The sequence below is a fragment of the Babylonia areolata genome, chromosome 35 (assembly GCF_041734735.1).
Source record: "Babylonia areolata isolate BAREFJ2019XMU chromosome 35, ASM4173473v1, whole genome shotgun sequence".
Classification (NCBI taxonomy): domain Eukaryota; kingdom Metazoa; phylum Mollusca; class Gastropoda; order Neogastropoda; family Buccinidae; genus Babylonia; species Babylonia areolata.
This window is the reverse complement of record NC_134910.1, coordinates 490001-517500: the sequence shown is the minus strand read 5'-3', so window position 1 is coordinate 517500 and position 27500 is coordinate 490001. Positions and strand designations below refer to the sequence as shown.

At 49.9% G+C, this 27500-nt stretch overlaps 1 protein-coding gene across 2 annotated transcripts in view; it reads right to left on the bottom strand.

Moving 5' to 3' along the window:
• The window catches only part of LOC143277833 (uncharacterized), a 79674-nt gene that overhangs the window by 49556 nt on the left and 2618 nt on the right, over positions 1–27500 (bottom strand). Inside the window, exon 2 of one of the 2 annotated variants that reach the window (XM_076582743.1) lies at positions 12390–12418. In XM_076582743.1, coding sequence (XP_076438858.1) covers positions 12390–12418 — 29 coding nt within the window. The remainder of the gene's footprint in view (positions 1–12389; positions 12419–27500) is intronic. The other variant, XM_076582744.1, reaches the window with a different exon arrangement.

Here is a 27500-nt window from a genome sequence, read left to right as displayed (position 1 = left end):
TAATCTTAATTTAAGTCACCTGAAAAGGGTCAGTTTTAGCGAGCTCATCGCTGAAAATTACAAACTGAATTTTATCAGTTTAACTTAGGCAAACACAAATGATATAGATTTAAAGATGGAATTTACGACGATTCTGCCAGTATATTCTTAGTTTTAGTTTCCAACAGCAGTCACATACAGAATTGTAGACGGAATATAGTTAGTGTTAGTTGCTGTGAGTGTGTTAGAAGGAATATAGTTAGTGTTAGTTGCTGTGAGTGTGTTAGTTTGTTGTTCTCAGGATAGGGACTGCCTTCTGCTAACTTTCCATGTTGTTGTTGTTGTTGTTGTTGTTGTTGTTTCCATGTTGTTGTTGTTGTTGTTGTTGTTTCCATGTTGTTGTTGTTGTTGTTGTTGATCTTCTTCTTCTTCTTCTACTTCTTCTTCCATCTCTCTGTCTCTCTGTCTCCGCCTCTGTCTCTGTCTGTCTGTCTCTCTGTATACACATATATGCATACATCCCTCTTTTTCTCTGTCCCTGTCTGTCTCCCTGCCTGTCTCCCTGTCTGTCTCCCTCTGTCTCCCTGTCTGTCTCCCTGTCTGTCTCCCTGTCTGTCTCTCTGTCTGTCTCCCTCTATCTGTCTCTGTCTCCCTGTCTGTCTCCCTGTCTGTCTCCCTCTGTCTGCCTCTGTCTCCCTGTCTGTCTCCCTGTCTGTCTCCCTCTCTCTCCCTGTCTGTCTCCCTGCCTGTCTCCCTGTCTGTCTCCCTGTCTGTCTCCCTGTCTGTCTCCCTCTGTCTGCCTCTGTCTCCCTGTCTGTCTCCCTGTCTGTCTCCCTGTCTGTCTCCCTGTCTGTCTCCCTGTCTGTCTCCCTGTCTGTCTCCCTCTCTCTCCCTGTCTGTCTCTCTGTCTGTCTCCCTGTCTGTCTCCCTGTCTGTCTCCCTCTGTCTGCCTCTGTCTCCCTGTCTGTCTCCCTGTCTGTCTCCCTCTGTCTGCCTCTGTCTCCCTGTCTGTCTCCCTGTCTGTCTCCCTCTCTCTCCCTGTCTGTCTCTCTGTCTGTCTCCCTGCCTGTCTCCCTGTCTGTCTCCCTGTCTGTCTCCCTCTGTCTCCCTGTCTGTCTCCCTGTCTGTCTCCCTCTGTCTGCCTCTGTCTCCCTGTCTGTCTCCCTGTCTGTCTCCCTGTCTGTCTCTCTCTCCCTGTCTGTCTCCCTGTCTGTCTCCCTGTCTGTCTCTCTCTCCCTCTCTGTCTCCCTGCCTGTCTCCCTGTCTGTCTCCCTGTCTGTCTCTCTCTCCCTCTCTGTCTCCCTGCCTGTCTCCCTGTCTGTCTCCCTGTCTGTCTCCCTCTGTCTGCCTCTGTCTGCCTCTGTCTCCCTGTCTGTCTCCCTCTGTCTGCCTCTGTCTGCCTCTGTCTCCCTCTGTCTGCCTCTGTCTGCCTCTGTCTCCCTGTCTGTCTCCCTGTCTGTCTCCCTCTGTCTGTCTCTCTCTCCCTGTCTGTCTCCCTGCCTGTCTCCCTGTCTGTCTCCCTGTCTGTCTCCCTCTGTCTCCCTCTGTCTGCCTCTGTCTCCCTGTCTGTCTCCCTGTCTGTCTCCCTCTGTCTGCCTCTGTCTCCCTGTCTGTCTCCCTGTCTGTCTCCCTGTCTGTCTCCCTCTGTCTGTCTCTGTCTCCCTGTCTGTCTCCCTGTCTGTCTCCCTGTCTGTCTCCCTGTCTGTCTCCCTCTGTCTCCCTGTCTGTCTCCCTGTCTGTCTCCCTCTCTCTCTCTGTCTGTCTCTCTGTCTGTCTCTCTGTCTGTCTCTCTGTCTGTCTCCCTCTCTGTCTCTCTGTCTGTCTCTCTGTCTGTCTCCCTGTCTGTCTCCCTCTCTGTCTCCCTCTCTGTCTCCCTGTCTGTGTCTCTGTCTGTCTCCCTGTCTGTCTCCCTGTCTGTCTCCCTCTCTGTCTCCCTGTCTGTCTCCCTGTCTGTCTCCCTGTCTGTCTCCCTGTCTGTGTCTCTGTCTGTCTCCCCCTCTGTCTCCCTCTCTGTCTCCCTCTCTGTCTCCCTGTCTGTCTCCCTGTCTGTGTCTCTGTCTGTCTCCCTGTCTGTGTCTCTCTCAGCTGGGTGTCTTCCTGCAGTCCTGTTTGTGTTGGTGTCTGTCAATTCCCTGCGGGCAACACAAATATCCATGCTGTAGGACAACATGGAAGGTAACTAAGTTTTTAATTATGACCTGAAATTGAGTTTCCTGTCCTCTCCAGCCCTCTGTCTTTCTCTCTGTCTCTGTCTTTCTCCTTCTCTGTCTCTCTGTCTGTCTGTCTGTCTCTGTCTCTCTCTCTCTCCTCAGCCTCTCTCTGTCTCATTCTCTCAGTCTCTAGGTTTTTCTCTCTCTGTTTCTGTCTCTCTCTCATTCTATCACTCTCGCTCACTTTCCATCTCTCTCTCTCTCTCTCTCTCTCTCTCTCTCTCTCTCTCTGTCAATCTATCTCATTCCCTCTCTCTTTCTCTATCTATCTATCTGTCTGTCTGTCTGTCTGTCTGTCTGTCTGTCTATCTATCTGTCTGTCTGTCTGTCTGTCTATCTATCTATCTATCTATCCATCCATCCATATATCTATCTGCCTATCTATCTATCTATCTATCTATCCATCCATCTACCTATCTACCTACCTATCTGTCTGTCTGTCACCAGCTACCTGCAGTCACCCAACGAGCTCCCTGACCAACGCCACACAAACAAGGACCATCATCAGCACTGCTGCCCACGGGGTGGCGTTCACACCCACACAGAAAGAATGCTTCATTCTGACCAACAGGGCTTGCTGTCAGCACCACCACCTCCACCACCACCACCCTCAGCCCCTCTGTCCCCCCCCCTCCCCCTTCCCCCTGAGGACAAAGAGACGGGACGCTCCCCGGGTGGCGACATAACTGTATGGTGTGTGTGCATAATGCATGGGGGAGGCTTGCTTGGTCTGTGTGACACAGAGAGAGGGGGAGGGGAGGGAAAGAGACAGAGAGAGGGAGGGAGAGAGGTAGGCAGATGAGGGAAGGGGGGGAGAGAGAGGGGGGTGGACAGGGAATGAGAGGGAGGAAGAGAGAGAGAGAGAGAAGGGGAGAGAGGGGGGGAGGAAGGGAGAGGAAGGGAGGGAGAGGCAGGAAGAGAGAGAGAGAGAAGGGGAGAGAGAGAGGGGAGGAAGGGAGAGGGAGGAAGAAAGAGAGAGAGGGAAGGGGGGAGACAGAGTGAGGGAGAGAGAGGGGTAGACAGGTAGGAAGAGGGAGGAAGAGAGAGAGAGAGAGAGGGAAGGGGGGGGGAGAGAGAGCGAGGGAGAGAAAGGGGGGGGAAGAGAGGGGGGAGGTAGGGAGAGGGAAGGAGGGAGAGGGAGGAAGAGAGAGAGAAGGGGAAACAGAGTGAGGGAGAGAGAGGTAGGGAGAAAGAGGGGGTAGAGAAAGACACACACTCTTGTGTGGGTGGAGAAAGAGAGGGAAAGAGGGGAGAGGGGAGAGAGGGGAGAGAGTGAGACACACACAGAAGTAGAGAAACAGAGATGGGGAGAGATGGAGAGACAGACAGAGATACTGAGAGACGAAAAGAGAGAGAGGGGGAAGCGAGAGAGGAGAGTGAGAGTGAGGAGGAGATAAATATATCATGTATAAGTTTATCATCCCTTTTCGTGTTAAGAGCCTGATTGCTTGTGCTGATTATATCTATTTTTGGAGAGAGAGAGAGAGAGAGAGAGAGAGAAAGGAGAGAGAGAGAGATGAAGACCAACAATCATCGATTTGAACTGTCCTAGATTCAAAGGGCATGTGGAAGGCTTCAACTGGCTCAGGTGTGTTTAGAAAGGGGGGGTGTTTGTGTTTGTGTGTGTGTGTGTGTGTGTGTGTTATGTATATATTCATGTCACTCTGTTCCTCAAGAGTTTGCCTTGGTCTGAATGATTGTCATGGTGTGAATGATTGTCATGGTGTGCATGATTGTGAATGATATGGTGTGCATGGTTGTGAATGATTGTCATGGTCTGAATGATTGTCATGGTGTGAATGATTGTGAATGATTGTCATGGTCTGAATGATTGTCATGGTCTGAATGATTGTGAATTGTTGTCATGGTGTGAATGATTGTGAATGATTGTCATGGTCTGAATGATTGTGAATGGTTGTTATGGTGTGAATGATTGTGAATGGTTGTCATGGTCTGAATGATTGTCATGGTCTGAATGATTGTGAATGGTTGTCGTGGTTTGAATGATTGTGAATGATTGTCAGGTGTGAATGATTGTCATGGTGTGCATGATTGTCATGGTCTGAGTGATTGTCATGGTCTGAATGATTGTGAATGATTGTGATGGTGTGAATGACTGTCATGGTGTGAATGATTGTCATGGTTGTGAATGGTTGTCATGGTGTGAATGATTGTCATGGTCTGAATGATTGTCATGGTCTGAATGATTGTGAATGATTGTCATGGTGTGAATGATTGTGAATGATTGTCATGGTGTGAATGATTGTCATGGTGTGAATGATTGTGAATGATTGTCATGGTGTGACTGATTGTAATGGTGTGACTGACTGTCATGACAACAGGACGACAGCCCAAGGGCAGCAATCAGAAGGGGTTTTCCCTTCAGCCATCAACATCTGGGTGAAGTGGGTCCTCGCTGTCTTCTTCTTCCAATTCCCGTGTCTGGTCCTGATACTCACCTGCACCTTTTCTCTTCGTTATTAGCGCCGTTGGTGGTGGTGTTGCTGTTATCGTTGTTCTTATTGTTGTTATTGTTGTCATCAGTGGGAGGAAGACTAAAAAAATCTTGGTAAAAGTCGACTTACTTGGGATAACAGAGGCGACGTATCGAGCCACAAGCTCTTCTGGCAAATGAAATGAGTGAGTGACAGACAGAAAGGTACAGACAGAGAGGGAGAGAGAGTAAAGTTCAGGAAAGGAAAGTGATGAGAAGTCACAGGAAAGGACCCAAAGCAGGGTGAGTAGAACTGTCAGTGTGAATGTATGAGGGAAAGAAAGGGTTCTGAAAGGGAAGGGTGAGGGAAGGTGGGCAGGGGGTGAGAGGGCAGGAGTGGGGGAAGGGGGTGGAAGAGACTGTTAGTGTTAGGGACATATGAACAAGAAAGTAAAATAATAAAGAAAAAAATATATATATATACATATATATATAATTTAAAAAAAAAGAAAAAACAAACAAACAAAAAAACAAATAAAAACAAAAGTAAATACATAAATTAAAACAAGAGCAAAACAACAACAAACAAACACACACAAACAACACACACACACACACACACACACACACACACACACACAAACACACACATACACAGACGAAAACAAAACAAATCACACACACACACACACACACACACACACACACACACACACACACACAGAGGAATATATAAATAGATAAATACAATAAAATGAAATAATAAAGTATATAAACAAAAAACGGGATGAGGGGTGGCGGATAAATAGAGGAAAAGAGAAAGAGGGCAAGGATCAGAAAGGGGTTAGAGAATGTCTGGAAGACCGCTGCCGTCACTCTTTGGTGTTGAGTCCAGCTGGGGCGAGGGTACCAAGGCGGGCAATCACGGTGGACTCCATGAAGCGCCGGTACAGGCCAGTGGACTGGTTCTGCCAGACAGCAGCGATCCTCGCATGGGCAAAACTGTGAATGGGGCTGTTGAAATGGGTGCCCACTGGGTCACTGTAGCCAAGGCGCATGGAGCGCAGGTGTTCAGGGAAGCGCTCGTTCAGGCTGCGGTAGGTTTCACCAGTGTACTTTTTGGCACAAAGGGTGCAAGTGAGGATATACACCAGGTTCTCGGACTGGCAGTCGAAGTGCGCCCTGACTGTGAATTTCCCAGTGGGACCCGTGATGGTGGTGGAAGTATCCACGAAGGGGCATGTTTTGCACCCCTTCCGGCCACAGGGACTGGTACCAGGAGGGAGAGGGGGCCCAGATCTACGAACAGCAGCTCGCACCAAGTGGTCCCTTAGGTTGGTGTCTCTCTTGAAGGCAATGAGGGGTGGGCGGGGAAATATCTCACTCAAGCGGGTGTCAGACTTAAGAAGGTGGAAATTGTTGAGAAGGCTGCTGCGTACAGGGAGGTTGTGGGTGTGAAAGGTCAGGACAGCTGCAATACGCTCATCCTTTTCTGTGTGTTCTCGGGGCATCAGTGCCTGGGAGTGGGGGATGGCGCGGGCCTTATCAAGGCCTCTCTGGATCAAGGCCTCAGGGTACTGTCTGGCTAGAAAAAAGCCAACCATCCTCTCAGCCTGATGTTCAAAATCCAGCTCATCACTACAGATGCGTCAGAGCCGAAGGAACTGGGAGAAGGGAATGCTGTTTTTGCAGGCCTGGGGGTGACTGGAGGAGTACAAGAGGTACGAATGTGAGTCAGTCTCCTTATAGAAGACACTTGTGGTCAGAAAATTGCAGGTGGGTTGGATGGTGACAAGGATGTCCAGAACGGGACGGAGGAGTTGGAGATGGTGTGGGTAAATTTTAAGGCAGGGTGGAAGTTAGACATGAAGTAGATGAAGGTCTGAAGGGAATCTACGGGGCCGGTGGCTAGGCCAAGGCAGTCATCGATGAAGCACTTGTAGAAGGCTGGTCTGACACCTTTGTACTGTCAGCATTGTTGTTGTTGTCGTCATCGTCGTCACCGTTATTATTATCATTATTATTATTATTATTATCATCATCATTGTGATTATTAGTATCATTAGCATCATTATTATAATCAGTATTATCATTATTTGTGGTAGTAGAAGTCGTAGTCGTAGTGGTAATCGTCATAGTAGTAGTAATAGTAGTAGTAGTAGTAACATCATCATCATCTTTTTTTCATCTTTTTTCTTATTTTTTGTATTCTTTGCCCGTGTGTGTGTGTGTGTGTGTGTGTGTGTGTGTGTTTGTGTGTGTGTGTGCGTGCGTGTGTGTGTGTGTGTGTGTGTGTGTGTGTGTGTGTGTTGTGTGGTCTATCGCGCTGCACGCGAGTTGAAGTGGCAGCAAACAGCGCCGGCAGTTCCTTCAGCAGGTGTGTCTCCTCCTGCTACGCTTCTCTCTTTCACGTGCTGCTGTCCGTCACTCTGTCGCCACAGGTTGTTGACCAGCCTTCCACCCCCACACCCCCACTTCCCCCATACCTTCTGTACACCTTTCCACCCCCTACCTCCCTCTCCTACCCTCCCCCATGGTCTGGAGACATTTTCGCTGCCTTTCACAAAGTTTTAAAGGTAGGAAACTCTCTTTTCTCGTCAAGGGGGCGTGACTCCCGTTTTTCTTTTGATAACTTCCTGTCCATCAGATACACTCTTTTCCGTTCTTCCTAAACAGAGGAGTGCCGTTGACAAGAAGAAGAAGAAGGAAGAAGAGGATGACGGGGATAAGGAGAAGGAGGAGAAGGAAGAGGAGGAGAACAAGCAGGAGGAGGAGGAGGAGGGGGAGAATAATAAGAAGGATGAGGAGGGGAAGAAGGAGGAAGATAGAAGAAGAAGGAAAAAAAAGAAGTAATAAACAGAAGAAAACAGAGGATGGAGAAGAGGAAAGAGGAGGGGAGGGGTGTGGGGAGACAGTGGAGGGGGGATGAGGGGGGAGGGGTGTGGGGAGACAGTGGAGGAGGGATGAGGGGGGAGGGGTGTGAGGAGACAGTGGAGGGGATGAGGGGGGAGGGGTGTGGGAGACAGTGGAGGGGGGATGAGGGGGGAGGGGTGTGAGGAGACAGTGGAGGGGGGATGAGGGGGGAGAGGTGTGGGGAGACAGTGGAGGGGGGATGAGGGGGGAGGGGTGTGGGGAGACAGTGGAGGGGGATGAGGGGGGTGGATAGGAGGGTGTGAGGAGACAGTGGAGGGGGGATGAGGGGGGTGGGGTGTGAGGAGGCAGTGGAGGGGGATGAGGGGGGTGGATAGGAGGGGTGTGGGGAGACAGTGGAGGGGGGATGAGGGGGGAGGGGTGTGAGGAGACAGTGGAGGGGGATGAGGGGGGAGGGGTGTGAGGAGACAGTGGAGGGGGGATGAGGGGGGTGGGGGGTGAGGAGACAGTGGAGGGGGGATGAGGGGGGAGAGGTGTGAGGAGACAGTGGAGGGGGATGAGGGGGGAGGGGTGTGAGGAGACAGTGGAGGGGGGATGAGGGGGGTGGATAGGAGGGGGGTGGGGAGACAGTGGAGGGGGGATGGGGGTGGATAGGAGGGGTGTGAGGAGACAGTGGAGGGGGGATGAGGGGGGTGGATAGGAGGGGTGTGAGGAGACAGTGGAGGGGGATGAGGGGGGTGGATAGGAGGGGTGTGGGGAGACAGTGTAGGGGGGATGAGGGGGGAGGGGTGTGAGGAGACAGTGGAGGGGGGATGAGGGGGGTGGATAGGAGGGGTGTGAGGAGACAGTGGAGGGGGGATGAGGGGGGTGGATAGGAGGGGTGTGGGGAGACAGTGGAGGGGGGATGAGGGGGGAGGGGTGTGGGGAGACAGTGGAGGGGGGATGAGGGGGGTGGATAGGAGGGATGTGAGGAGGGGAGCCTACTCCTTTGTTGTGGTTTGGGCCAGTGGTCAATAATACCACGCCTGATTTAGTGTCCAAACGAGGCTAATACGGCGGATATAAGAGAGGAAGGTGTGTGTGTGTGTGTGTGGTGTGGTGTGGTGTGGTGTGTGTGTGTATGTGTGTGTGTGTGCGCCCGTGTGTGTGTATGTGTGTGTGTGTGTGAGTGAGTGAGTGTGTGTGTGTGTGTGTGTGTGTGTGTGTGTGTGTGTGTGTGTGTGTGTGTGTGTGTGTGTGTGTGTGTGTGTGTGTGTGTGTGTGTGTGTGTGTGTGTGTGTGAGTGAGTGAGTGAGTGAGTGTGTGTGTGTGTGTGTGTGTGTGTGTGTGTGTGTGCTTCAGGGAATGTTGTTCACCATGTCAGCAGAAAGACCTGTGGGCCAGACGTGAGAAGCCCACCCTGAATGTCGTTCTGTTCATCAGTACCCCCTGTACTCCGCTGTACCTTACTTTCAGTGTTTCTGGAAGAATTCAGTGTGTTTCTTCCTCTTCCTCTTCTTCCTCTTTTTCTTCTGCTTGTTCCTCTGCTTGTTCTTCTTCTTTTTCTTCTTCTTCCTCATTTTCACATGTTTTCTTTTTCTTTTTTATGGGACGAATCAGGGACAAGAACATCTTTTTTCTCTCCCTTACCCCTTCCTCTTTTCCTCCTTTCTCTCCCTTCCCCCCTCCCCCTTTCTCTCCCTTCCCCCCTCCCCCTTTCTCTCCCTTCACCCTCCCACTTTCTCTCCCTCCCCCCTCCCTCTTTCCTCATTGTCCTTCTTTCTTCATTCCCTTCCTCCTTTCTTCCTCCTTTCTTCTCCCCCACATTTCTCTCCGTATTTTCTTTTCTCTTTTCTTTGTTGTTGTTGTTGTCCCTCCTTTCATCACGTGGAGTGAACGCGGCTTCCCATTGCCTTCACATGATGAAGCGAAGCGTGTGCCTTTCAGCCCGAAAAGACAGAACCTAATTTTCTACAGGATGCACATTACCACAGCCACCCACCCCCCACCCCCCACCCTCCACACACTCTCCCTTCATACCCAACCCTCACCTCCCCCCTCCATCCCCTAAAGCCCCACACCCCACCCCCACCCACACACTCTCCCCTCATACCCAAGCCTCACCTCCCCCCTCCATCCCCTAAAGCCCCACACCCCACCCCCACCCACACACTCTCCCCTCATACCCCTCACCTCCCCCCTCCATCCCCTAAAGCCCCACACCCCACCCCCACCCACACACTCTCCCCTCATACCCAACCCTCACCTCCCCCCTCCATCCCCTAAAGCCCCACACCCCACCCCCACCCACACACTCTCCCCTCATACCCCTCACCTCCCCCCTCCATCCCCTAACCCCCCACACCCCACCCCCACCCACACACTCTCCCCTCATACCCAACCCTCAACTCCCCCCTCCATCCCCTAAAGCCCCACCCCCCACCCCCACCCACACACTCTCACCTCATACCCAACCCTCAACTCCCCCCTCCATCCCCTAAAGCCCCACCCCCCACCCCCACCCACACACTCTCCCCTCATACCCAACCCTCAACTCCCCCCTCCATCCCCTAAAGCCCCACCCCCCACCCCCACCCACACACTCTCCCCTCATACCCAACCCTCAACTCCCCCCTCCATCCCCTAACCCCCAACACCCCACCCCCACCCACACACTCTCCCCTCATCCCAACCCTCAACTCCCCCCTCCATCCCCTAAAGCCCCACACCCCACCCCCACCCACACACTCTCCCCTCATACCCAACCCTCAACTCCCCCCTCCATCCCCTAAAGCCCCCCACCCCCACCCCCACCCACACACTCTCCCCTCATACCCAACCCTCAACTCCCCCCTCCATCCCCTAAAGCCCCACACCCCACCCCCACCCACACACTCTCCCCTCATACCCAACCCTCAACTCCCCCCTCCATCCCCTAAAGCCCCACCCCCCCACCCCCACCCACACACTCTCCCCTCATACCCAACCCTCAACTCCCCCCTCCATCCCCTAAAGCCCCACCCCCCCACCCCCACCCACACACTCTCCCCTCATACCCAACCCTCAACTCCCCCCTCCATCCCCTAAAGCCCCACACCCCACCCCCACCCACACACTCTCCCCTCATCCCAACCCTCAACTCCCCCCTCCATCCCCTAAAGCCCCACACCCCACCCCCACCCACACACTCTCCCCTCATACCCAACCCTCAACTCCCCCCTCCATCCCCTAAAGCCCCACCCCCCACCCCCACCCACACACTCTCCCCTCATACCCAACCCTCAACTCCCCCCTCCATCCCCTAAAGCCCCACACCCCACCCCCACCCACACACTCTCCCCTCATACCCAACCCTCAACCCCCCCCCCCCTTTACCCCGACCGACACCTTTGTCCACACCCTGTTTCACAAGAGTGTGAAATGTGCTCTCCCTGGCCCCGGGGCAGTTTGTGAAGCAACCTGGAGGTGGGGGTGGTGATGGGGTGTTGGGGTGAGGTGGTGGTGGGATGTGGTGTAGCTCTTACGAGACCAGTAACGTCGTTTGGCCCAATGTACAGCGACGGGGAAAAGATGGTAACTGTGGGAACTGAGCCATCTTTGTGTAATCAGATCACCAGGAAAAGGAAGTGGGGTGGGGTGTCAGAGGTCAGAGTTGTTAAGAACATCAAAGAAAACAAGTCGAGGTAGCGTGGAAAAGGAGGAGAAGAAAGTCACGAAGAAAGAGTGAGTGAGAGACAGAGATAAAGACAGAGGCAAAGAGAGACAGAGACAGACAGAGACAAAGAGAGACAGAGAGAGACAGAGACAGACAGAGAGAAAGACAGACAGACAGACAGACAAAGACAAAAGGAGACAGAGAGAGACAGACAGAGGCAAAGAGAGACAGAGAGGAAGACAGACAGACAGACAGAGACAAAGAGAGACAGAGATGAAGACAGACAGAGAGGAAGACACAGACAGACAGAGACAAAGAGAGACAGAGAAGACAGACAGACAGCTTGATGGGAATGGGAATGAAATAAACGTCTGCCAATTTTACATTTTGTATCTATGATGTGTGTGTGTGTGTGTGTGTGTGTGTGTGTGTGTGTGTGTGTGTGTGCGTGCGTGCGCGGGCGCGCGTGTGTGTTTGTGTGTGTGTGTGAAGCTAACTATCAACAAACAACAAACCAACCATAAAAGACATTGCAAAAGGGGGTAAACAAAACCTGACGTTCGAAGACAAAAAAGTCTCAACAGTAACATAAACGCCTGATATAAGAAACCGGAGAGTAGAGAAGAAGAAGAAGATGATGAAGGAGGAGGAGGAGGAGGGGGAGGAGGAGGAGGAGGAGAAAAAGGAGAGGAGGAAGAAGAAGAACGAAGAGGAAAACGAGAAAGTAAGAAGAAAGCCTGGAGTGAAAAGCGAACAGAGACGACAGAAAAACCAGAGAAAGGACGAGAAAAAACAACAACAAGAACAAACATATCGTGAGAAAGGAAGGGAGAATGGAAGGGAGAATGGAAGGGAGGAAGGATGGGAGAATGAAAGGGAGAATGAAAGGGAGAATGAAAGGGAGAATGGAAGGGAGAATGAAAGGGAGAATGGAAGGGAGGAAGGATGGGAGAATGAAAGGGAGAATGGAAGGGAGGAAGGATGGGAGAATGGAAGGGAGAATGAAAGGGAGAATGAAAGGGAGAATGGAAGGGAGGAAGGAAGGGAGAATGAAAGGGAGAATGAAAGGGAGAATGGAAGGGAGGAAGGATGGGAGAATGAAAGGGAGAATGAAAGGGAGAATGAAAGGGAGAATGGAAGGGAGAATGAAAGGGAGAATGAAAGGGAGAATGAAAGGGAGAATGAAAGGGAGAAAAGAAGGGAGAGGGAAAGAGATTCAGCTGGAAGGGGGGACAGCAGGACGGAATGAAAGCATACATACCTCCTTCACTGTTCTGGGCGTATCGGCTGCTGAAATCAGAACAGAAACACAGTCAGTCAGATGAGACAGACAAAGAGACAGGGAGAGAGAGAGGGACAGAGACAGACAGACGGACAGACAGGCAGAGAAAGAGAGAGGAGGGGAGACAGACAGAGAGACAGAGACAGAGAGACAGAATGCCAGCCAGCCAGACAGACAGAGACAGGGACAGAGACAGAGAGAGACAGAGAGATAACTCAGAACTCAAAACATTTTTTTTTTATAAAGGCATGGCCCATTCTTCCAACTTGTCCTTGCTAATCTACATCAGTTACAGTAACACATATTATATTTGATCAAAAGGGGAGAAAGCGAGAAAATAAAACAAAAAAGAAATAAGTCCTGCAGAAGGAATATGATAATGAACGCATACACACACACACACACACAGAGAGAGACTGACTGATGGATATGAGAGAGAGAGAGAGAGAGAGATGGTAGTGACATCACTAAAACAATGATAACCCACCTGGTCACAGAAATAATGACCCATTAAACTGGTAGTGACATCACTAAAACAATGATAACCCACCTGGTCACAGAAATAATGACCCATTAAACTGGTAGTGACATCACTAAAACAATGATAACCCACCTGGCCACAGAAATAATGACCCATTAAACTGGTAGTGACATCACTAAAACAATGATAACCCACCTGGTCACAGAAATAATGACCCATTAAACTGGTAGTGACATCACTAAAACAATGATGGTGTTGTTGCTGGGGGGGGGGGGGTTCTGTTTCATGACAAAGAGCGTTGGGTTACGCTGCTGGTCAGGCATCTGCTTGGCAGATGTGGTGTAGCGTATATGGATTTGTCTGAACGCAGTGACGCCTCCCTGAGTAACTGAACTGAACTGAACTGAACTGTCTTGTTTTTGTTTGACTTGGGTTTTTTTCTGAAAAATAATGCCCCTTCCAGCTGATAATATCACACTGTTCGTATCCGTGTCTCAGCTTCTGAAACGTCTGTAACAAGGTTTCTGGTACGTTAGCCAGCTTGATGTGTGTTTCGCCTTCGGTTTGTCTTGTTTGTCTTGATGCTTGTCTTGATGTTTGTCTTGTTTGTCTTGATGTTTGTTCTGCTGTTGCTCCTTGTCTCTTTGTCTTTCTGTCTTTCTTTTTTCTGTTTCTTTCTCTCTCTTATTCTGTACTTGTCTCGGTTTGTTTGTTTTTTTCTTTCTTTTTTGTTTTGTTATTTTCCCCACTACGTACTTTTGTCGTTCAGTGAGTCATTTCTCTTCTGCGTGCAGCTTTCTTTCTTGCTTTCTTTCGTTCCTTCTTTCTTCCCTTCCTTCTTTCTTTCTTTCTTTCTTTCTATCTATATGTATCCGTTCTTTCTGTCAATATCTCTCCCTCGCTTTTAAGAATAATTGTGTATTTATGCGGTTTGGTATAATTATTTTTTTCTTGCGTTTTTTTGTTTGTTTTGTTTTGGGTTTTTTTCCCTCTCTTTTTTTTCTTCGGTATTCTGTTACCGGATATTTTTGTCTCGTTTTCTTTCTACATTTTTTTCTTCTTCTTCCTCTCTGTCTGTCTGTCTGTCTGTGTTTGTCTCTCTGTCTGTCTCTGGCTCTCTCTCTCTCTGTCTCTATATGTCTGTCTCTGTCTCTATATGTCTGTCTGTCTGTCTCTCTCTCTGTCTCCCTCTCTCTGTCTCTCTGCCCTCTCTCTCTCTATCTCTCTCTCCCTCTCTCTCTGTCTCTCTCTCTCTAGTGAACAAGTAAACATTTAGCAATACGTCTGTAAAAATCTGTCAAACGGATAAGAGATGATACATAAACTCTGCATTATCAATGTATTCATACCTTAAGCATGCTGTATTTGCTTTTCTGCAGACAAAGGGGTTGGTTGATCACTGTACTCTGTTTGCACCCCTTCAGTTGGGTCTATGGCCTATCTGAAGAAATCACCCGGTCTGGTCTGTTCAGGTCTGTCTCTGTGTGTGTTGCTTCATGGTTAGTTCAGTCTGTTCAGGTCTGTCTCTGTGTGTTGCTTCATGGTTAGTTCAGTCTGTTCAGGTCTGTCTCTGTGTGTGTTGCTTCATGGTTAGTTCAGTCTGTTCAGGTCTGTCTCTGTGTGTGTTGCTTCATGGTTAGTTCAGTCTGTTCAGGTCTGTCTCTCTGTGTGTGTTGCCTCATGGTTAGTTCAGTCTGTTCAGGTCTGTCTCTGTGTGTGTGTTGCTTCATGGTTAGTTCAGTCTGTTCAGGTCTGTCTCTCTGTGTGTGTTGCTTCATGGTTAGTTCAGTCTGTTCAGGTCTGTCTCTGTGTGTGTTGCTTCATGGTTAGTTCAGTCTGTTCAGGTCTGTCTCTGTGTGTGTGTTGCTTCATGGTTAGTTCAGTCTGTTCAGGTCTGTCTCTGTGTGTGTTGCTTCATGGTTAGTTCAGTCTGTTCAGGTCTGTCTCTCAGTGTGTTGCTTCATGGTTAGTTCAGTCTGTTCAGGTCTGTCTCTGTGTGTGTTGCTTCATGGTTAGTTCAGTCTGTTCAGGTCTGTCTCTGTGTGTGTTGCTTCATGGTTAGTTCAGTCTGTTCAGGTCTGTCTCTGTGTGTGTTGCTTCATGGTTAGTTCAGTCTGTTCAGGTCTGTCTCTGTGTGTGTTGCTTCATGGTTAGTTCAGTCTGTTCAGGTCTGTCTCTGTGTGTGTTGCTTCATGGTTAGTTCAGTCTGTTCAGGTCTGTCTCTGTGTGTGTTGCTTCATGGTTAGTTCAGTCTGTTCAGGTCTGTCTCTGTGTGTGTTGCTTCATGGTTAGTTCAGTCTGTTCAGGTCTGTCTCTGTGTGTGTTGCTTCATGGTTAGTTCAGTCTGTTCAGGTCTGTCTCTGTGTGTGTTGCTTCATGGTTAGTTCAGTCTGTTCAGGTCTGTCTCTGTGTGTGTTGCTTCATGGTTAGTTCAGTCTGTTCAGGTCTGTCTCTGTGTGTGTGTTGCTTCATGGTTAGTTCAGTCTGTTCAGGTCTGTCTCTGTGTGTGTTGCTTCATGGTTAGTTCAGTCTGTTCAGGTCTGTCTCTGTGTGTGTTGCTTCATGGTTAGTTCAGTCTGTTCAGGTCTGTCTCTGTGTGTGTTGCTTCATGGTTAGTTCAGTCTGTTCAGGTCTGTCTCTGTGTGTGTGTTGCTTCATGGTTAGTTCAGTCTGTTCAGGTCTGTCTCTGTGTGTGTTGCTTCATGGTTAGTTCAGTCTGTTCAGGTCTGTCTCTGTGTGTGTTGCTTCATGGTTAGTTCAGTCTGTTCAGGTCTGTCTCTGTGTGTGTTGCTTCATGGTTAGTTCAGTCTGTTCAGGTCTGTCTCTGTGTGTGTGTTGCTTCATGGTTAGTTCAGTCTGTTCAGGTCTGTCTCTGTGTGTGTTGCTTCATGGTTAGTTCAGTCTGTTCAGGTCTGTCTCTGTGTGTGTGTTGCTTCATGGTTAGTTCAGTCTGTTCAGGTCTCTCTCTGTGTGTGTTGCTTCATGGTTAGTTCAGTCTGTTCAGGTCTGTCTCTGTGTGTGTGTTGCTTCATGGTTAGTTCAGTCTGTTCAGGTCTGTCTCTGTGTGTGTTGCTTCATGGTTAGTTCAGTCTGTTCAGGTCTGTCTCTGTGTGTGTGTTGCTTCATGGTTAGTTCAGTCTGTTCAGGTCTCTCTCTGTGTGTGTTGCTTCATGGTTAGTTCAGTCTGTTCAGGTCTGTCTCTGTGTGTGTTGCTTCATGGTTAGTTCAGTCTGTTCAGGTCTGTCTCTGTGTGTGTTGCCTCATGGTTAGTTCAGTCTGTTCAGGTCTGTCTCTGTGTGTGTTGCTTCATGGTTAGTTCAGTCTGTTCAGGTCTGTCTCTGTGTGTGTTGCTTCATGGTTAGTTCAGTCTGTTCAGGTCTGTCTCTGTGTGTGTTGCTTCATGGTTAGTTCAGTCTGTTCAGGTCTGTCTCTGTGTGTGTTGCTTCATGGTTAGTTCAGTCTGTTCAGGTCTGCTCTCTGTGTGTGTTGCTTCATGGTTAGTTCAGTCTGTTCAGGTCTGTCTCTGTCTGTGTTGCTTCATGGTTAGTTCAGTCTGTTCAGGTCTGTCTCTGTGTGTGTTGCCTCATGGTTAGTTCAGTCTGTTCAGGTCTGTCTCTGTGTGTGTTGCTTCATGGTTAGTTCAGTCTGTTCAGGTCTGTCTCTGTGTGTGTTGCTTCATGGTTAGTTCAGTCTGTTCAGGTCTGTCTCTGTGTGTGTTGCTTCATGGTTAGTTCAGTCTGTTCAGGTCTGTCTCTGTGTGTGTTGCTTCATGGTTAGTTCAGTCTGTTCAGGTCTGTCTCTGTGTGTGTTGCTTCATGGTTAGTTCAGTCTGTTCAGGTCTGTCTCTGTGTGTGTTGCTTCATGGTTAGTTCAGTCTGTTCAGGTCTGTCTCTGTGTGTGTTGCTTCATGGTTAGTTCAGTCTGTTTTCTGATGCTGACCGGCACAGGAGTTATTTCAGTCTCTCCTTCCCTCACCGCCCACTTTCACCGTCATTCTTCTTCCCACCTCCCTCCCCCCTCTGTTCTGCCTGCCCCCACCACCACCCACACCCCAGCCAACCACACTTGCCCTTCACCAGCAAGGCCTTGTTTAATGGCAAGTGACAGCGCCAGCGGACATGTTGCGCATGCGTCAAAGTGACGTCAGCGTGGGTGTAATTTACATACATTGACATTTCGGGGCCTCTTCGTTCTCATCGTTGTTGACCGTGTTTTTGTCGAGGCGATTTGTTGTCAAATAAGCTGTAGACTTTTTCTTGGTTCTGTCTGTCCAGGAAATAAGCTGTAGACTTTTTGTTGGTTCTGTCTGTCCAGGAAATAAGCTGTAGACTTTTTGTTGGTTCTGTCTGTCTAGGAAATAAGCTGTAGAGTTTTTGTTGGTTCTGTCTGTCCAGGAGATTTGTTGTCAAATAAGCTGTAGAGTTTTTGTTGGTTCTGTCTGTCCAGGAAATAAGCTGTAGACTTTTTGTTGGTTCTGTCTGTCCAGGAGATATGTTGTCAAATAAGCTGTAGAGTTTTTGTTGGTTCTGTCTGTCCAAGAGATTTGTTGTCAAATAAGCTGTAGAGTTTTTGTTGGTTCTGTCTGTCCAAGAGATTTGTTGTCAAATAATCTGTAGACTTTTTGTTGGTTCTGTCTGTCCAGGAGATTTGTTGTCAAATAAGCTGTAGACTTTTTGTTGGTTCTGTCTGTCCAGGAAATAAGCTGTAGACTTTTTGTTGGTTCTGTCTGTCCAGGAGATATGTTGCCAAATAAGCTGTAGACTTTTTCTTGGTTCTGTCTGTCCAGGAGATTTGTTGTCAAATAAGCTGTAGAGTTTTTGTTGGTTCTGTCTGTCCAAGAGATTTGTTGCCAAATAAGCTGTAGACTTTTTGTTGGTTCTGTCTGTCCAGGAGATTTGTTGCCAAATAAGCTGTAGACTTTTTGTTGGTTCTGTCTGTCCAGGAGATTTGACGTCTTGAGACGTGGGCTTTTGAATGATTTCTTCCAGTCGTTCGTTGCTGCCCCTTATCTATTTATTCATTCATTTATTCATTTATGGGTCTATTTATGTATTCATCCTTTCATTTGTTTGTTCGCTTTGTTCATTCTTTCATTTTGGCATCACATATATTCCTCAAACAAGCTGTTTCTTTTTCCTTTTTTCTTTTCTGTTGTATGCTTGGAGCAAAGTCTTTGCCGTTGGGGAATTTAACCTGTCATCTTTTCTGTTGTATGCTTGGAGGAAAGTCTTTGCCGTTAGGGAATTTAACTTGTCATCTTTTCTGTTGTATGCTTGGAGGAAAGTCTTTGCCGTTAGGGAATTTAACTCACTCAGTACGGCCAGTCCTCTCTTCTCCTCTACACAGACCCCTCGGATGTCCAGTGGGTGTCTGAATGACCCAGCCTTTAGCTTCCGTCGTCAGAATTGTGGTATTCTTTGTAAACATTCACGTCTTCAGTATAAGAGCCTTCCGCTTGCAATATTTTGATGATGGTAATTGGGGTGAAACGCTGTTAACGTCGTCTCTTTCGCCGTTCGTATGGAAAGAGTTAACCTGTCATCTTTTCTGTTGTATGCTTGGAGGAAAGTCTTTGCCGTTAGGGAATTTAACCTGTCATCTTTTCTGTTGTATGCTTGGAGGAAAGTCTTTGCCGTTAGGGAATTTAACCTGTCATCTTTTCTGTTGTATGCTTGGAGGAAAGTCTTTGCCGTTAGGGAATTTTTCTTTTCTTCTTCATTTTTCAACTTGCACTGTGGAAACTGAAGGCCTTTTTTTCATTGATCTATTGATTATTTGATTATTTGCTGTGACAACGATTTTTGTGTTCAAATCACTGCTCCAGAAAAACAACAACTGTTTTCAGAATTGAAGAATTTAGTAACGATGTGTTATGACTACTGTTTCTTTCTCTGCGTTTTTGGTCTTATTTTCGTCCTTTCTTTATTCATTTTCACTTCGTTCCAGAAAAGGATCGTCTTTTTATACTGATTTGCTATTTTATTTGTTATAATTGTACCATTTTGTTAGTTCCAGAAATTCACTGTCTTTTACCACACACACACACACACACACACACACACACACACACACACACTGGCACACACCACACACACTCACACACACACACACACACACACACACACACACACACACACACACTGGCACACACCACACACACTGACACAGACTCAGACACACACACACACACACACACACACACACACACACACACACACACACACACACACACACACACACAAACACACACACACACACACACACACACACACACACACACACACACACACACACACACATGAACTGGTATACCAAGTGTTGGTTTCTATCCTTTGCAGTCTATACTTTGGAGTTTTTTCAATAGATATTTTGGGGCATCGAAAAAAACTTCTTGGGCACAAGTTAGTTTTGATCGAATAAGCGATGTAGATAGGCCCAAAAGTGTTAAACTGTCTTGTCCCCAAGATTGCTTACTTGTAATCTTTGAAAAGTTTAACGTTTTTCTTGCTTTTGTAAAAATATTCTTCGTATGTTAGTTTTGCTGTCAGATATACTCCAAGGAATTTCACCACCTTTCTATACCCAAGGGATGTATCATCTATCTCAAAGATAGGCATTGGATTTGATCCATTATTAAAAAGCATAATATGCGATTTTTAGTAGACATCTGCAAACCGTTTTCAATCATAATCAGAAATTAGGTTTTTTTGTATGGTTTAAAGATCCAGCTGGTTTACACTTTCTTAATGCTGCTTTCATCCAAATACATATGTCATCAGCATTCTGGACAAGTACAATATTTTTTGTTAGTGTTCTTGGTAGGTCGAACAGTTCTGCTTCATGTATTGAAACGCACAGTGCTGCTGAAGTAGCACCACTTGAAGAACACAAGTACCTCCAACGCACCAGATTCGTCTTGAGAAGTTCTGCAGTAGAAAATGATTTGAAACCTGAACCAAATCTTGTCCGATACTGACTTTCCAAAAAGAGCTAGGGCCATAGCCTCTTACATGACTATAAGTACATACTACTATAACAAGCTCTGATCTAAATCGGGAGCATGATTTTTCAAAACTGTGTTATATCTCCTATTCTTCCTTGGGAACTCAAGAGAGCCGGATTTGATATTGATGGGAACTCTAGAGAGCCCAATTTGATATTGATGGGAACTCTAGAGAGCCCAATTTGATATTGATGGGAACTCTAGAGAGCCCGATTTGATATTGATGGGAACTCTAGAGAGCCCGATTTGATATTGATGGGAACTCTAGAGAGCCCAGTTTGATATTGATGGGAACTCAAGAGAGCCCAATTTGATATTGATGGGAACTCTAGAGAGCCCAATTTGATATTGATGGGAACTCAAGAGAGCCCAATTTGATATTGATGGGAACTCTAGAGAGCCCAATTTGATATTGATGGGAACTCTAGAGAGCCCAATTTGATATTGATGGGAACTCTAGAGAGCCCGATTTGATATTGATTAAACGAATGTGACAAAGACTGAAAACATGAATTTATTGTCATCCTATGCTCGAATCCACTTATATGATAAACATCCAAACCACCAGATGGTCTATACAGATGGTTCTGTATTAAACAATAATGCTGGTGCCGCATATATCATACCTGGCCTAAACGCAGAAAAGTTTTATAACGTGGGGTAAAGAGTCAATCTTTACCGCGGAGCTAGTTGCAGTACTTATGGCATTGTATTTTGGAGTTGTTTTTCTTTTTTACCCGATTAAAAAAAATCAAATTGCTTTTTGTGTCGACCCCAAGTAATTAATCCTATCAAATCTTCATACTGGAAAGTAGATATGAAATTATTGTTGGAATTATACATCTAATTCATTTACTCTCAGTGAGGGGTACCAGTATGACTTTTATATGGATTCCTTCACAGTGTGGCCTTTTTTTCTTTTCTTTTTATAATGAGAAGGTTGAGCTCTTGGCGAAAACAGGAACATAGGAATCAGCTGAGTCAACATGTTTATCTCTTCCATTTTTATTGCAAGAATGTTATAGTAAGAAGAACAGATTCAGCGATCATACTTTCAACACACACACAATAAAACAAGCGAACAAATACATACGCACACACTCACGCCCACACACTCAAATACATATATATACACAGAGAGATAGACAGTCAGACAGATGGACAGAAGGGTGCGATGTTAAAGCAAAGTCTATATCGATGTATTCCCATAATATATAGAAATACATATGTATATAATTCACGCACTGACCTTTGTCTGCGACAGACGAAAACCCAGTGCTCTACCCTGGTCAGTATTGATTTTCCACCAAAATGTCTTCCCCAGTGTTTATGGAAGCGTTTCTACTGTCTGTCTGTCTGTCTGTCTGTCTGTTCGTTTCTCTCTTTACAAAGAAATAAAAGAGTGAAAGTGAGAGTGAGAAAGAAAAGAGGGAGAGAGAGAAAGACAGACAGAGACAGAGACACAGAGAGAGAGAAAGACAGAGACACAGAGAGAGAGAAAGACAGAGACACAGAGAGAGAGAAAGACAGAGACAAAGAGAACAAGATGGAAAAGCCGAGAAAAGAGTGAGGGGAAGAGGGGGGAGAGAGAATGACAGACAGAGACAGAGAGAGAAACAGAGACAGAGAAACAGAGAGAGAAAGAAAGAGACAGATAGACAGAGGGAGACAGAGACAGACAGGGAGAGACAGAGGAAGACAGAAAGAAAGAGAAAGACAGAGGCACAGAGACGAGAGAGGAGGACAGACAGACAGGCAGAGACAGAGAGAGAGGGGGGGGACAGACAGAGAGAGAGAGGGGGGGACAGACAGAGAGAGAGGGGGGACAGACAGAGAGAGAGGGGGGGACAGACAGAGAGAGAGGGGGGACAAACAGAGAGAGAGGGGGGACAGACAGAGAGAGAGGGGGGGCAGACAGACAGAGAGGGGGGACAGACAGACAGAGAGGGGCAGACAGAGAGAGAGAGAGGGGGGGGACAGACAGAGAGAGAGAGAGAGGGGGGGACAGACAGAGAGGGGGGGACAGACAGACAGAGGGGGGCGGACAGACAGACAGAGAGAGAGGGGGGGGACAGACAGACAGAGAGAGAGGGGGGGACAGACAGACAGAGAGAGAGGGGGGGACAGATAGACAGAGGGGGGGGACAGACAGACAGAGAGGGGGGGACAGACAGACAGAGGGGGGGGGACATACAGACACAGAGAGAGGGGGGGACAGACAGACACAGAGAGAGGGGGGGACAGACAGACAGAGGGGGGGGACAGACAGACAGAGAGAGAGGGGGGACAGACAGACAGACAGGGGGGACAGACAGACAGGGGGGACAGACAGACAGAGAGAGGGGGGGGACAGACAGAGAGGGGGGGACAGACAGACAGGGGGGACAGACAGAGAGAGAGGGGGGACAGACAGAGAGAGAGGGGGGACAGACAGACAGAGAGGGGGGACAGACAGACAGAGAGGGGGGACAGACAGAGAGAGAGAGAGAGGGGGGGACAGAGAGAGAGCGAGAGAGGGGGGGGACAGACAGAGAGGGGGGGACAGACAGACAGAGGGGGGGACAGACAGACAGAGAGAGAGGGGGGGACAGACAGACAGAGAGAGAGGGGGGGGACAGACAGACAGAGGGGGGGACAGACAGACAGAGAGAGAGGGGGGGACAGACAGAAAGAGAGAGAGGGGGGACAGACAGACAGACAGGGGGGACAGACAGACAGAGAGAGAGGGGGGGGACAGACAGACAGGGGGGGGGGACAGACAGAAAGAGAGGGGGGACAGACAGAGAGGGGGGACAGACAGAAAGAGAGGGGGGACAGACAGAGAGGGGGGACAGACAGAGAGAGAGGGGGGACAGACAGACAGACAGACAGGGGGGACAGACAGAAAGAGAGGGGGGACAGACAGAGAGGGGGGACAGACAGAGAGAGAGGGGGGACAGACAGAAAGAGAGGGGGGACAGACAGAGAGGGGGGACAGACAGAAAGAGAGGGGGGACAGACAGAGAGGGGGGACAGACAGAAAGAGAGGGGGGACAGACAGAGATGGGGGACAGACACAGAGAGAGGGGGGGACAGACAGACAGACAGACAGGGGGGACAGACAGACAGACAGACAGAGAGGGGGGACAGACAGACAGGGGGGACAGACAGACAGACAGGGGGGACAGACAGACAGGGGGGGACAGACAGACAGGGGGGGACAGACAGACAGGGGGGGACAGACAGACAGAGAGGGGGGACAGACAGACAGAGAGGGGGGACAGACAGACAGAGAGAGAGGGGGGACAGACAGACAGGGGGGACAGACAGACAGAGAGGGGGGACAGACAGACAGAGAGGGGGGACAGACAGACAGAGAGGGGGGACAGACAGAGAGGGGGGACAGACAGACAGGGGGGACAGACAGACAGACAGGGGGGACAGACAGACAGACAGGGGGGACAGACAGACAGGGGGGGACAGACAGACAGATAGACAGGGGGGACAGACAGACAGGGGGGACAGACAGACAGAGAGAGAGGGGACAGACAGACAGGGGGGACAGACAGACAGAGAGAGAGGGGGGACAGACAGACAGGGGGGACAGACAGACAGGGGGGACAGACAGACAGAGAGAGAGGGGGGACAGACAGACAGGGGGGACAGACAGACAGACAGAGAGGGGGGACAGACAGAGAGGGGGGACAGACAGACAGGGGGGACAGACAGACAGACAGAGAGGGGGGACAGACAGACAGAGAGGGGGGGACAGACAGACAGGGGGGACAGACAGACAGACAGGGGGGACAGACAGACAGACAGGGGGGACAGACAGACAGAGAGGGGGGACAGACAGACAGAGAGGGGGGACAGACAGACAGGGGGGACAGACAGGCAGAGAGGGGGGACAGACAGACAGGGGGGACAGACAGACAGGGGGGACAGACAGACAGAGAGGGGGGACAGACAGACAGAGAGGGGGGGACAGACAGACAGGGGGGACAGACAGACAGAGAGGGGGGACAGACAGACAGACAGGGGGGACAGACAGACAGACAGGGGGGACAGACAGACAGAGAGGGGGGACAGACAGACAGGGGGGACAGACAGACAGAGAGGGGGGACAGACAGACAGGGGGGACAGACAGGGGGGACAGACAGACAGACAGGGGGGACAGACAGACAGACAGGGGGGGACAGACAGACAGAGAGGGGGGACAGACAGACAGACAGGGGGGGACAGACAGACAGACAGGGGGGGACAGACAGACAGAGAGGGGGGGACAGACAGAGAGGGGGGGACAGACAGAGAGGGGGGACAGACAGACAGGGGGGGACAGACAGACAGATAGACAGGGGGGACAGACAGACAGGGGGGACAGACAGACAGAGAGGGGGGACAGACAGACAGGGGGGACAGACAGACAGACAGGGGGGGACAGACAGACAGACAGGGGGGACAGACAGACAGGGGGGACAGACAGAGAGGGGGGACAGACAGACAGGGGGGACAGACAGACAGAGAGAGAGGGGACAGACAGACAGGGGGGACAGACAGACAGAGAGAGAGGGGGGACAGACAGACAGGGGGGACAGACAGACAGAGAGAGAGGGGGGACAGACAGACTGGGGGGACAGACAGACAGACAGAGAGGGGGGACAGACAGAGAGGGGGGACAGACAGACAGGGGGGACAGACAGACAGACAGAGAGGGGGGACAGACAGACAGGGGGGACAGACAGACAGAGAGGGGGGACAGACAGACAGAGAGGGGGGGACAGACAGACAGGGGGGACAGACAGACAGACAGGGGGGACAGACAGACAGACAGGGGGGACAGACAGACAGGGGGGACAGACAGGCAGAGAGGGGGGACAGACAGACAGGGGGGACAGACAGACAGGGGGGACAGACAGACAGACAGGGGGGACAGACAGACAGACAGGGGGGACAGACAGACAGAGAGGGGGACAGACAGACAGACAGGGGGGGACAGACAGACAGACAGGGGGGGACAGACAGACAGAGAGGGGGGACAGACAGACAGACAGACAGAGAGGGGGGGGACAGACAGAGAGAGGGGGGACAGACAGAGAGAGGGGGGACAGACAGACAGACAGACAGAACACTGAGAGAGGGGAACAGACAGACAGACAGACAGATAGAGAGGGGGACAGACAGTACAGATAGAGAGGGGGGCAGACAGACAGAGACAGAGAGACAACTGAAACAGCTGTTGTGTACAGGTACATGACAACTGAAACAGCTGTTGTGTACAGGTACATGACAACTGAAACAGCTGTTGTGTACAGGTACATGACAACTGAAACAGCTGTTGTGTACAGGTACATGACAACTGAAACACCTGTTGTGCAAGGGATAGCAAAGTCTCCTTTACCGCCGAAATAAAAGAATAATTGAGATATAACAAAACACACAAAAACATGATTTAAGTTGCGTTATTACGTCCACTACAATCACATCTATTTATCGCACAAAGAAGGAAACGTCAACATTGCTTTCAGTGTTGAATTTAGTCAGATGACGTCAGATGCGCCGCGTCCTTGAGGGTCAGTCTGTTTACTTCGGAACTAAACATGCATGCTTCGATCCCGCTCACGTAACTTCTGTTCCCAAGCTTATTTCATATAGCATATATAATACAGAGCACTTTTCAACGATTTTTCAAATCTCTCTCTTTTTTTCTTTTTTCTTTTTCTCTCTCCCTCCCCATTATTCTGTGACTGGATAAAGAGCGAAGCAAATGTGAGTCTTGAAGGCTTTGCCTCTTCCTCCTCCTCCTCCTCCTTCCAATCCTCCTCTTCCTCCTCTTCTTCTTGTTATTCCTCCTCGTCCACCTGCTCCTCTTCTTCTTCTTTTTCTTCTTCTTCTCATCCTTCTCTTTTTCTTTTTCTACTTGTTTTGCAAATACTTGCTGGAACTCAGTCCACCAGCTGCCATGCCATGATGAATGAAAAGTTGAATGTATGTGTGATCGTGCCAGCAATTGAACAGTAAGTGCGTGTGTAGGTGTTTGAGTATGTGGGTGTAAATGTGTACGTATGTCTTTGTTTACTTATTTCATCATGTGTGTGTGTGTGTGTGTGTGTGTGTGTGTGTGTGTGTGTGTGTGTGTGTGTGCGCGCGCGCGCGCGCGCGCGAACACATACGTACGTGATAATGTAACAATTGTTCTTTTCTTTGCTTTGTTATTTTTAATGGACTAGTCCAGTTACTATTCTCGTTCGTCGTTCTTATTATTCTATCTTATTTCGTTTTGTTTCTTTAATTTTATGTTTTGTATTGTAAAGTGGGCAGAATTGTAAAAAGGCCTTTACTGCGCCTAATTCTTTACCCATTACAGATTAATCAATCAGTCTTCTTCCTCCTCTTCCTCGTCTTCTTCCTCGTCACCCGTCACCCGGACAGAGCACCCGTCACCCGGACAGGGCACCGTCACTTAGACAGGGCACCCGGACAGGGCACCGTCACCCAGACAGGGCACCGTCACCCGGACAGGGCACCGTCACCCGTCACCCAGACAGGGCACCGTCACCCAGATAGGGCACCGTCACTTAGGGCACCGTCACCCGGACAGGGCACCGTCACCCGGACAGGGCACCGTCACCCGGACAGGTCACCGTCACCCGGACAGGGCACCGTCACCCGGACAGAGCACCCGTCACCCGGACAGGTCACCGTCACCCGGACAGGGCACCGTCACCCGGACAGGGCACCGTCACCCGGACAGGTCACCGTCACCCGGACAGAGCACCCGTCACCCGGACAGGGCACCGTCACCCGGACAGGTCACCGTCACCCGGACAGGTCACCGTCACCCGGACAGGGCATCGTCACCCGGACAGAGCACCCGTCACCCGGACAGGTCACCGTCACCCGGACAGGGCATCGTCACCCGGACAGAGCACCCGTCACCCGGACAGGGCACCGTCACCAGGACAGGGCACAGTCACCCGGACAGGGCACCGTCACCAGGACAGGGCACCGTCACCCGGACAGGGCACCGTCACCAGGACAGGGCACCGTCACCCGGACAGGGCACCGTCACCAGGACAGAGCACAGTCACCAGGACAGGGCACCGTCACCAGGACAGGGCACAGTCACCCGGACAGGGCACCGTCACCCGGACAGGGCACCGTCACCCGGACAGGGCACCGTCACCCGTCACCCGGACAGGGCACCGTCACCCGGACAGGGCACCGTCACCCGTCACCCGGACAGAGCACCGTCACCCGGACAGGGCACCGTCACCCGGACAGGGCACGGGCACCGTCACCCGGACAGGGCACCCGTCGTCCTGACATCAAGCCCTACAAGTCTTCCGTCCGCGACAGATTAAACTAAGCAGACCCTGGTTTCCATGGAAACAGCGGGCAGGTGGGCGTGGCCATGACGCGGAGTGAGGGTGGGGCTGTGTCCGGTCACGTGCCCTGGTTGACGTCACGGTGTCACGTGTTTCCTGGGCAACTTTCTTCCTTGATTTCCTTTTCCTGTTTGGCTGGTGTTTTGGTTTTATGCTGTTGATGTGTTGGTGGTGTATCATCGTCATTATCGTCATCATCAGCATCATCATCAGTAGCAGCAGCGTTCTCGCTGTTATTATC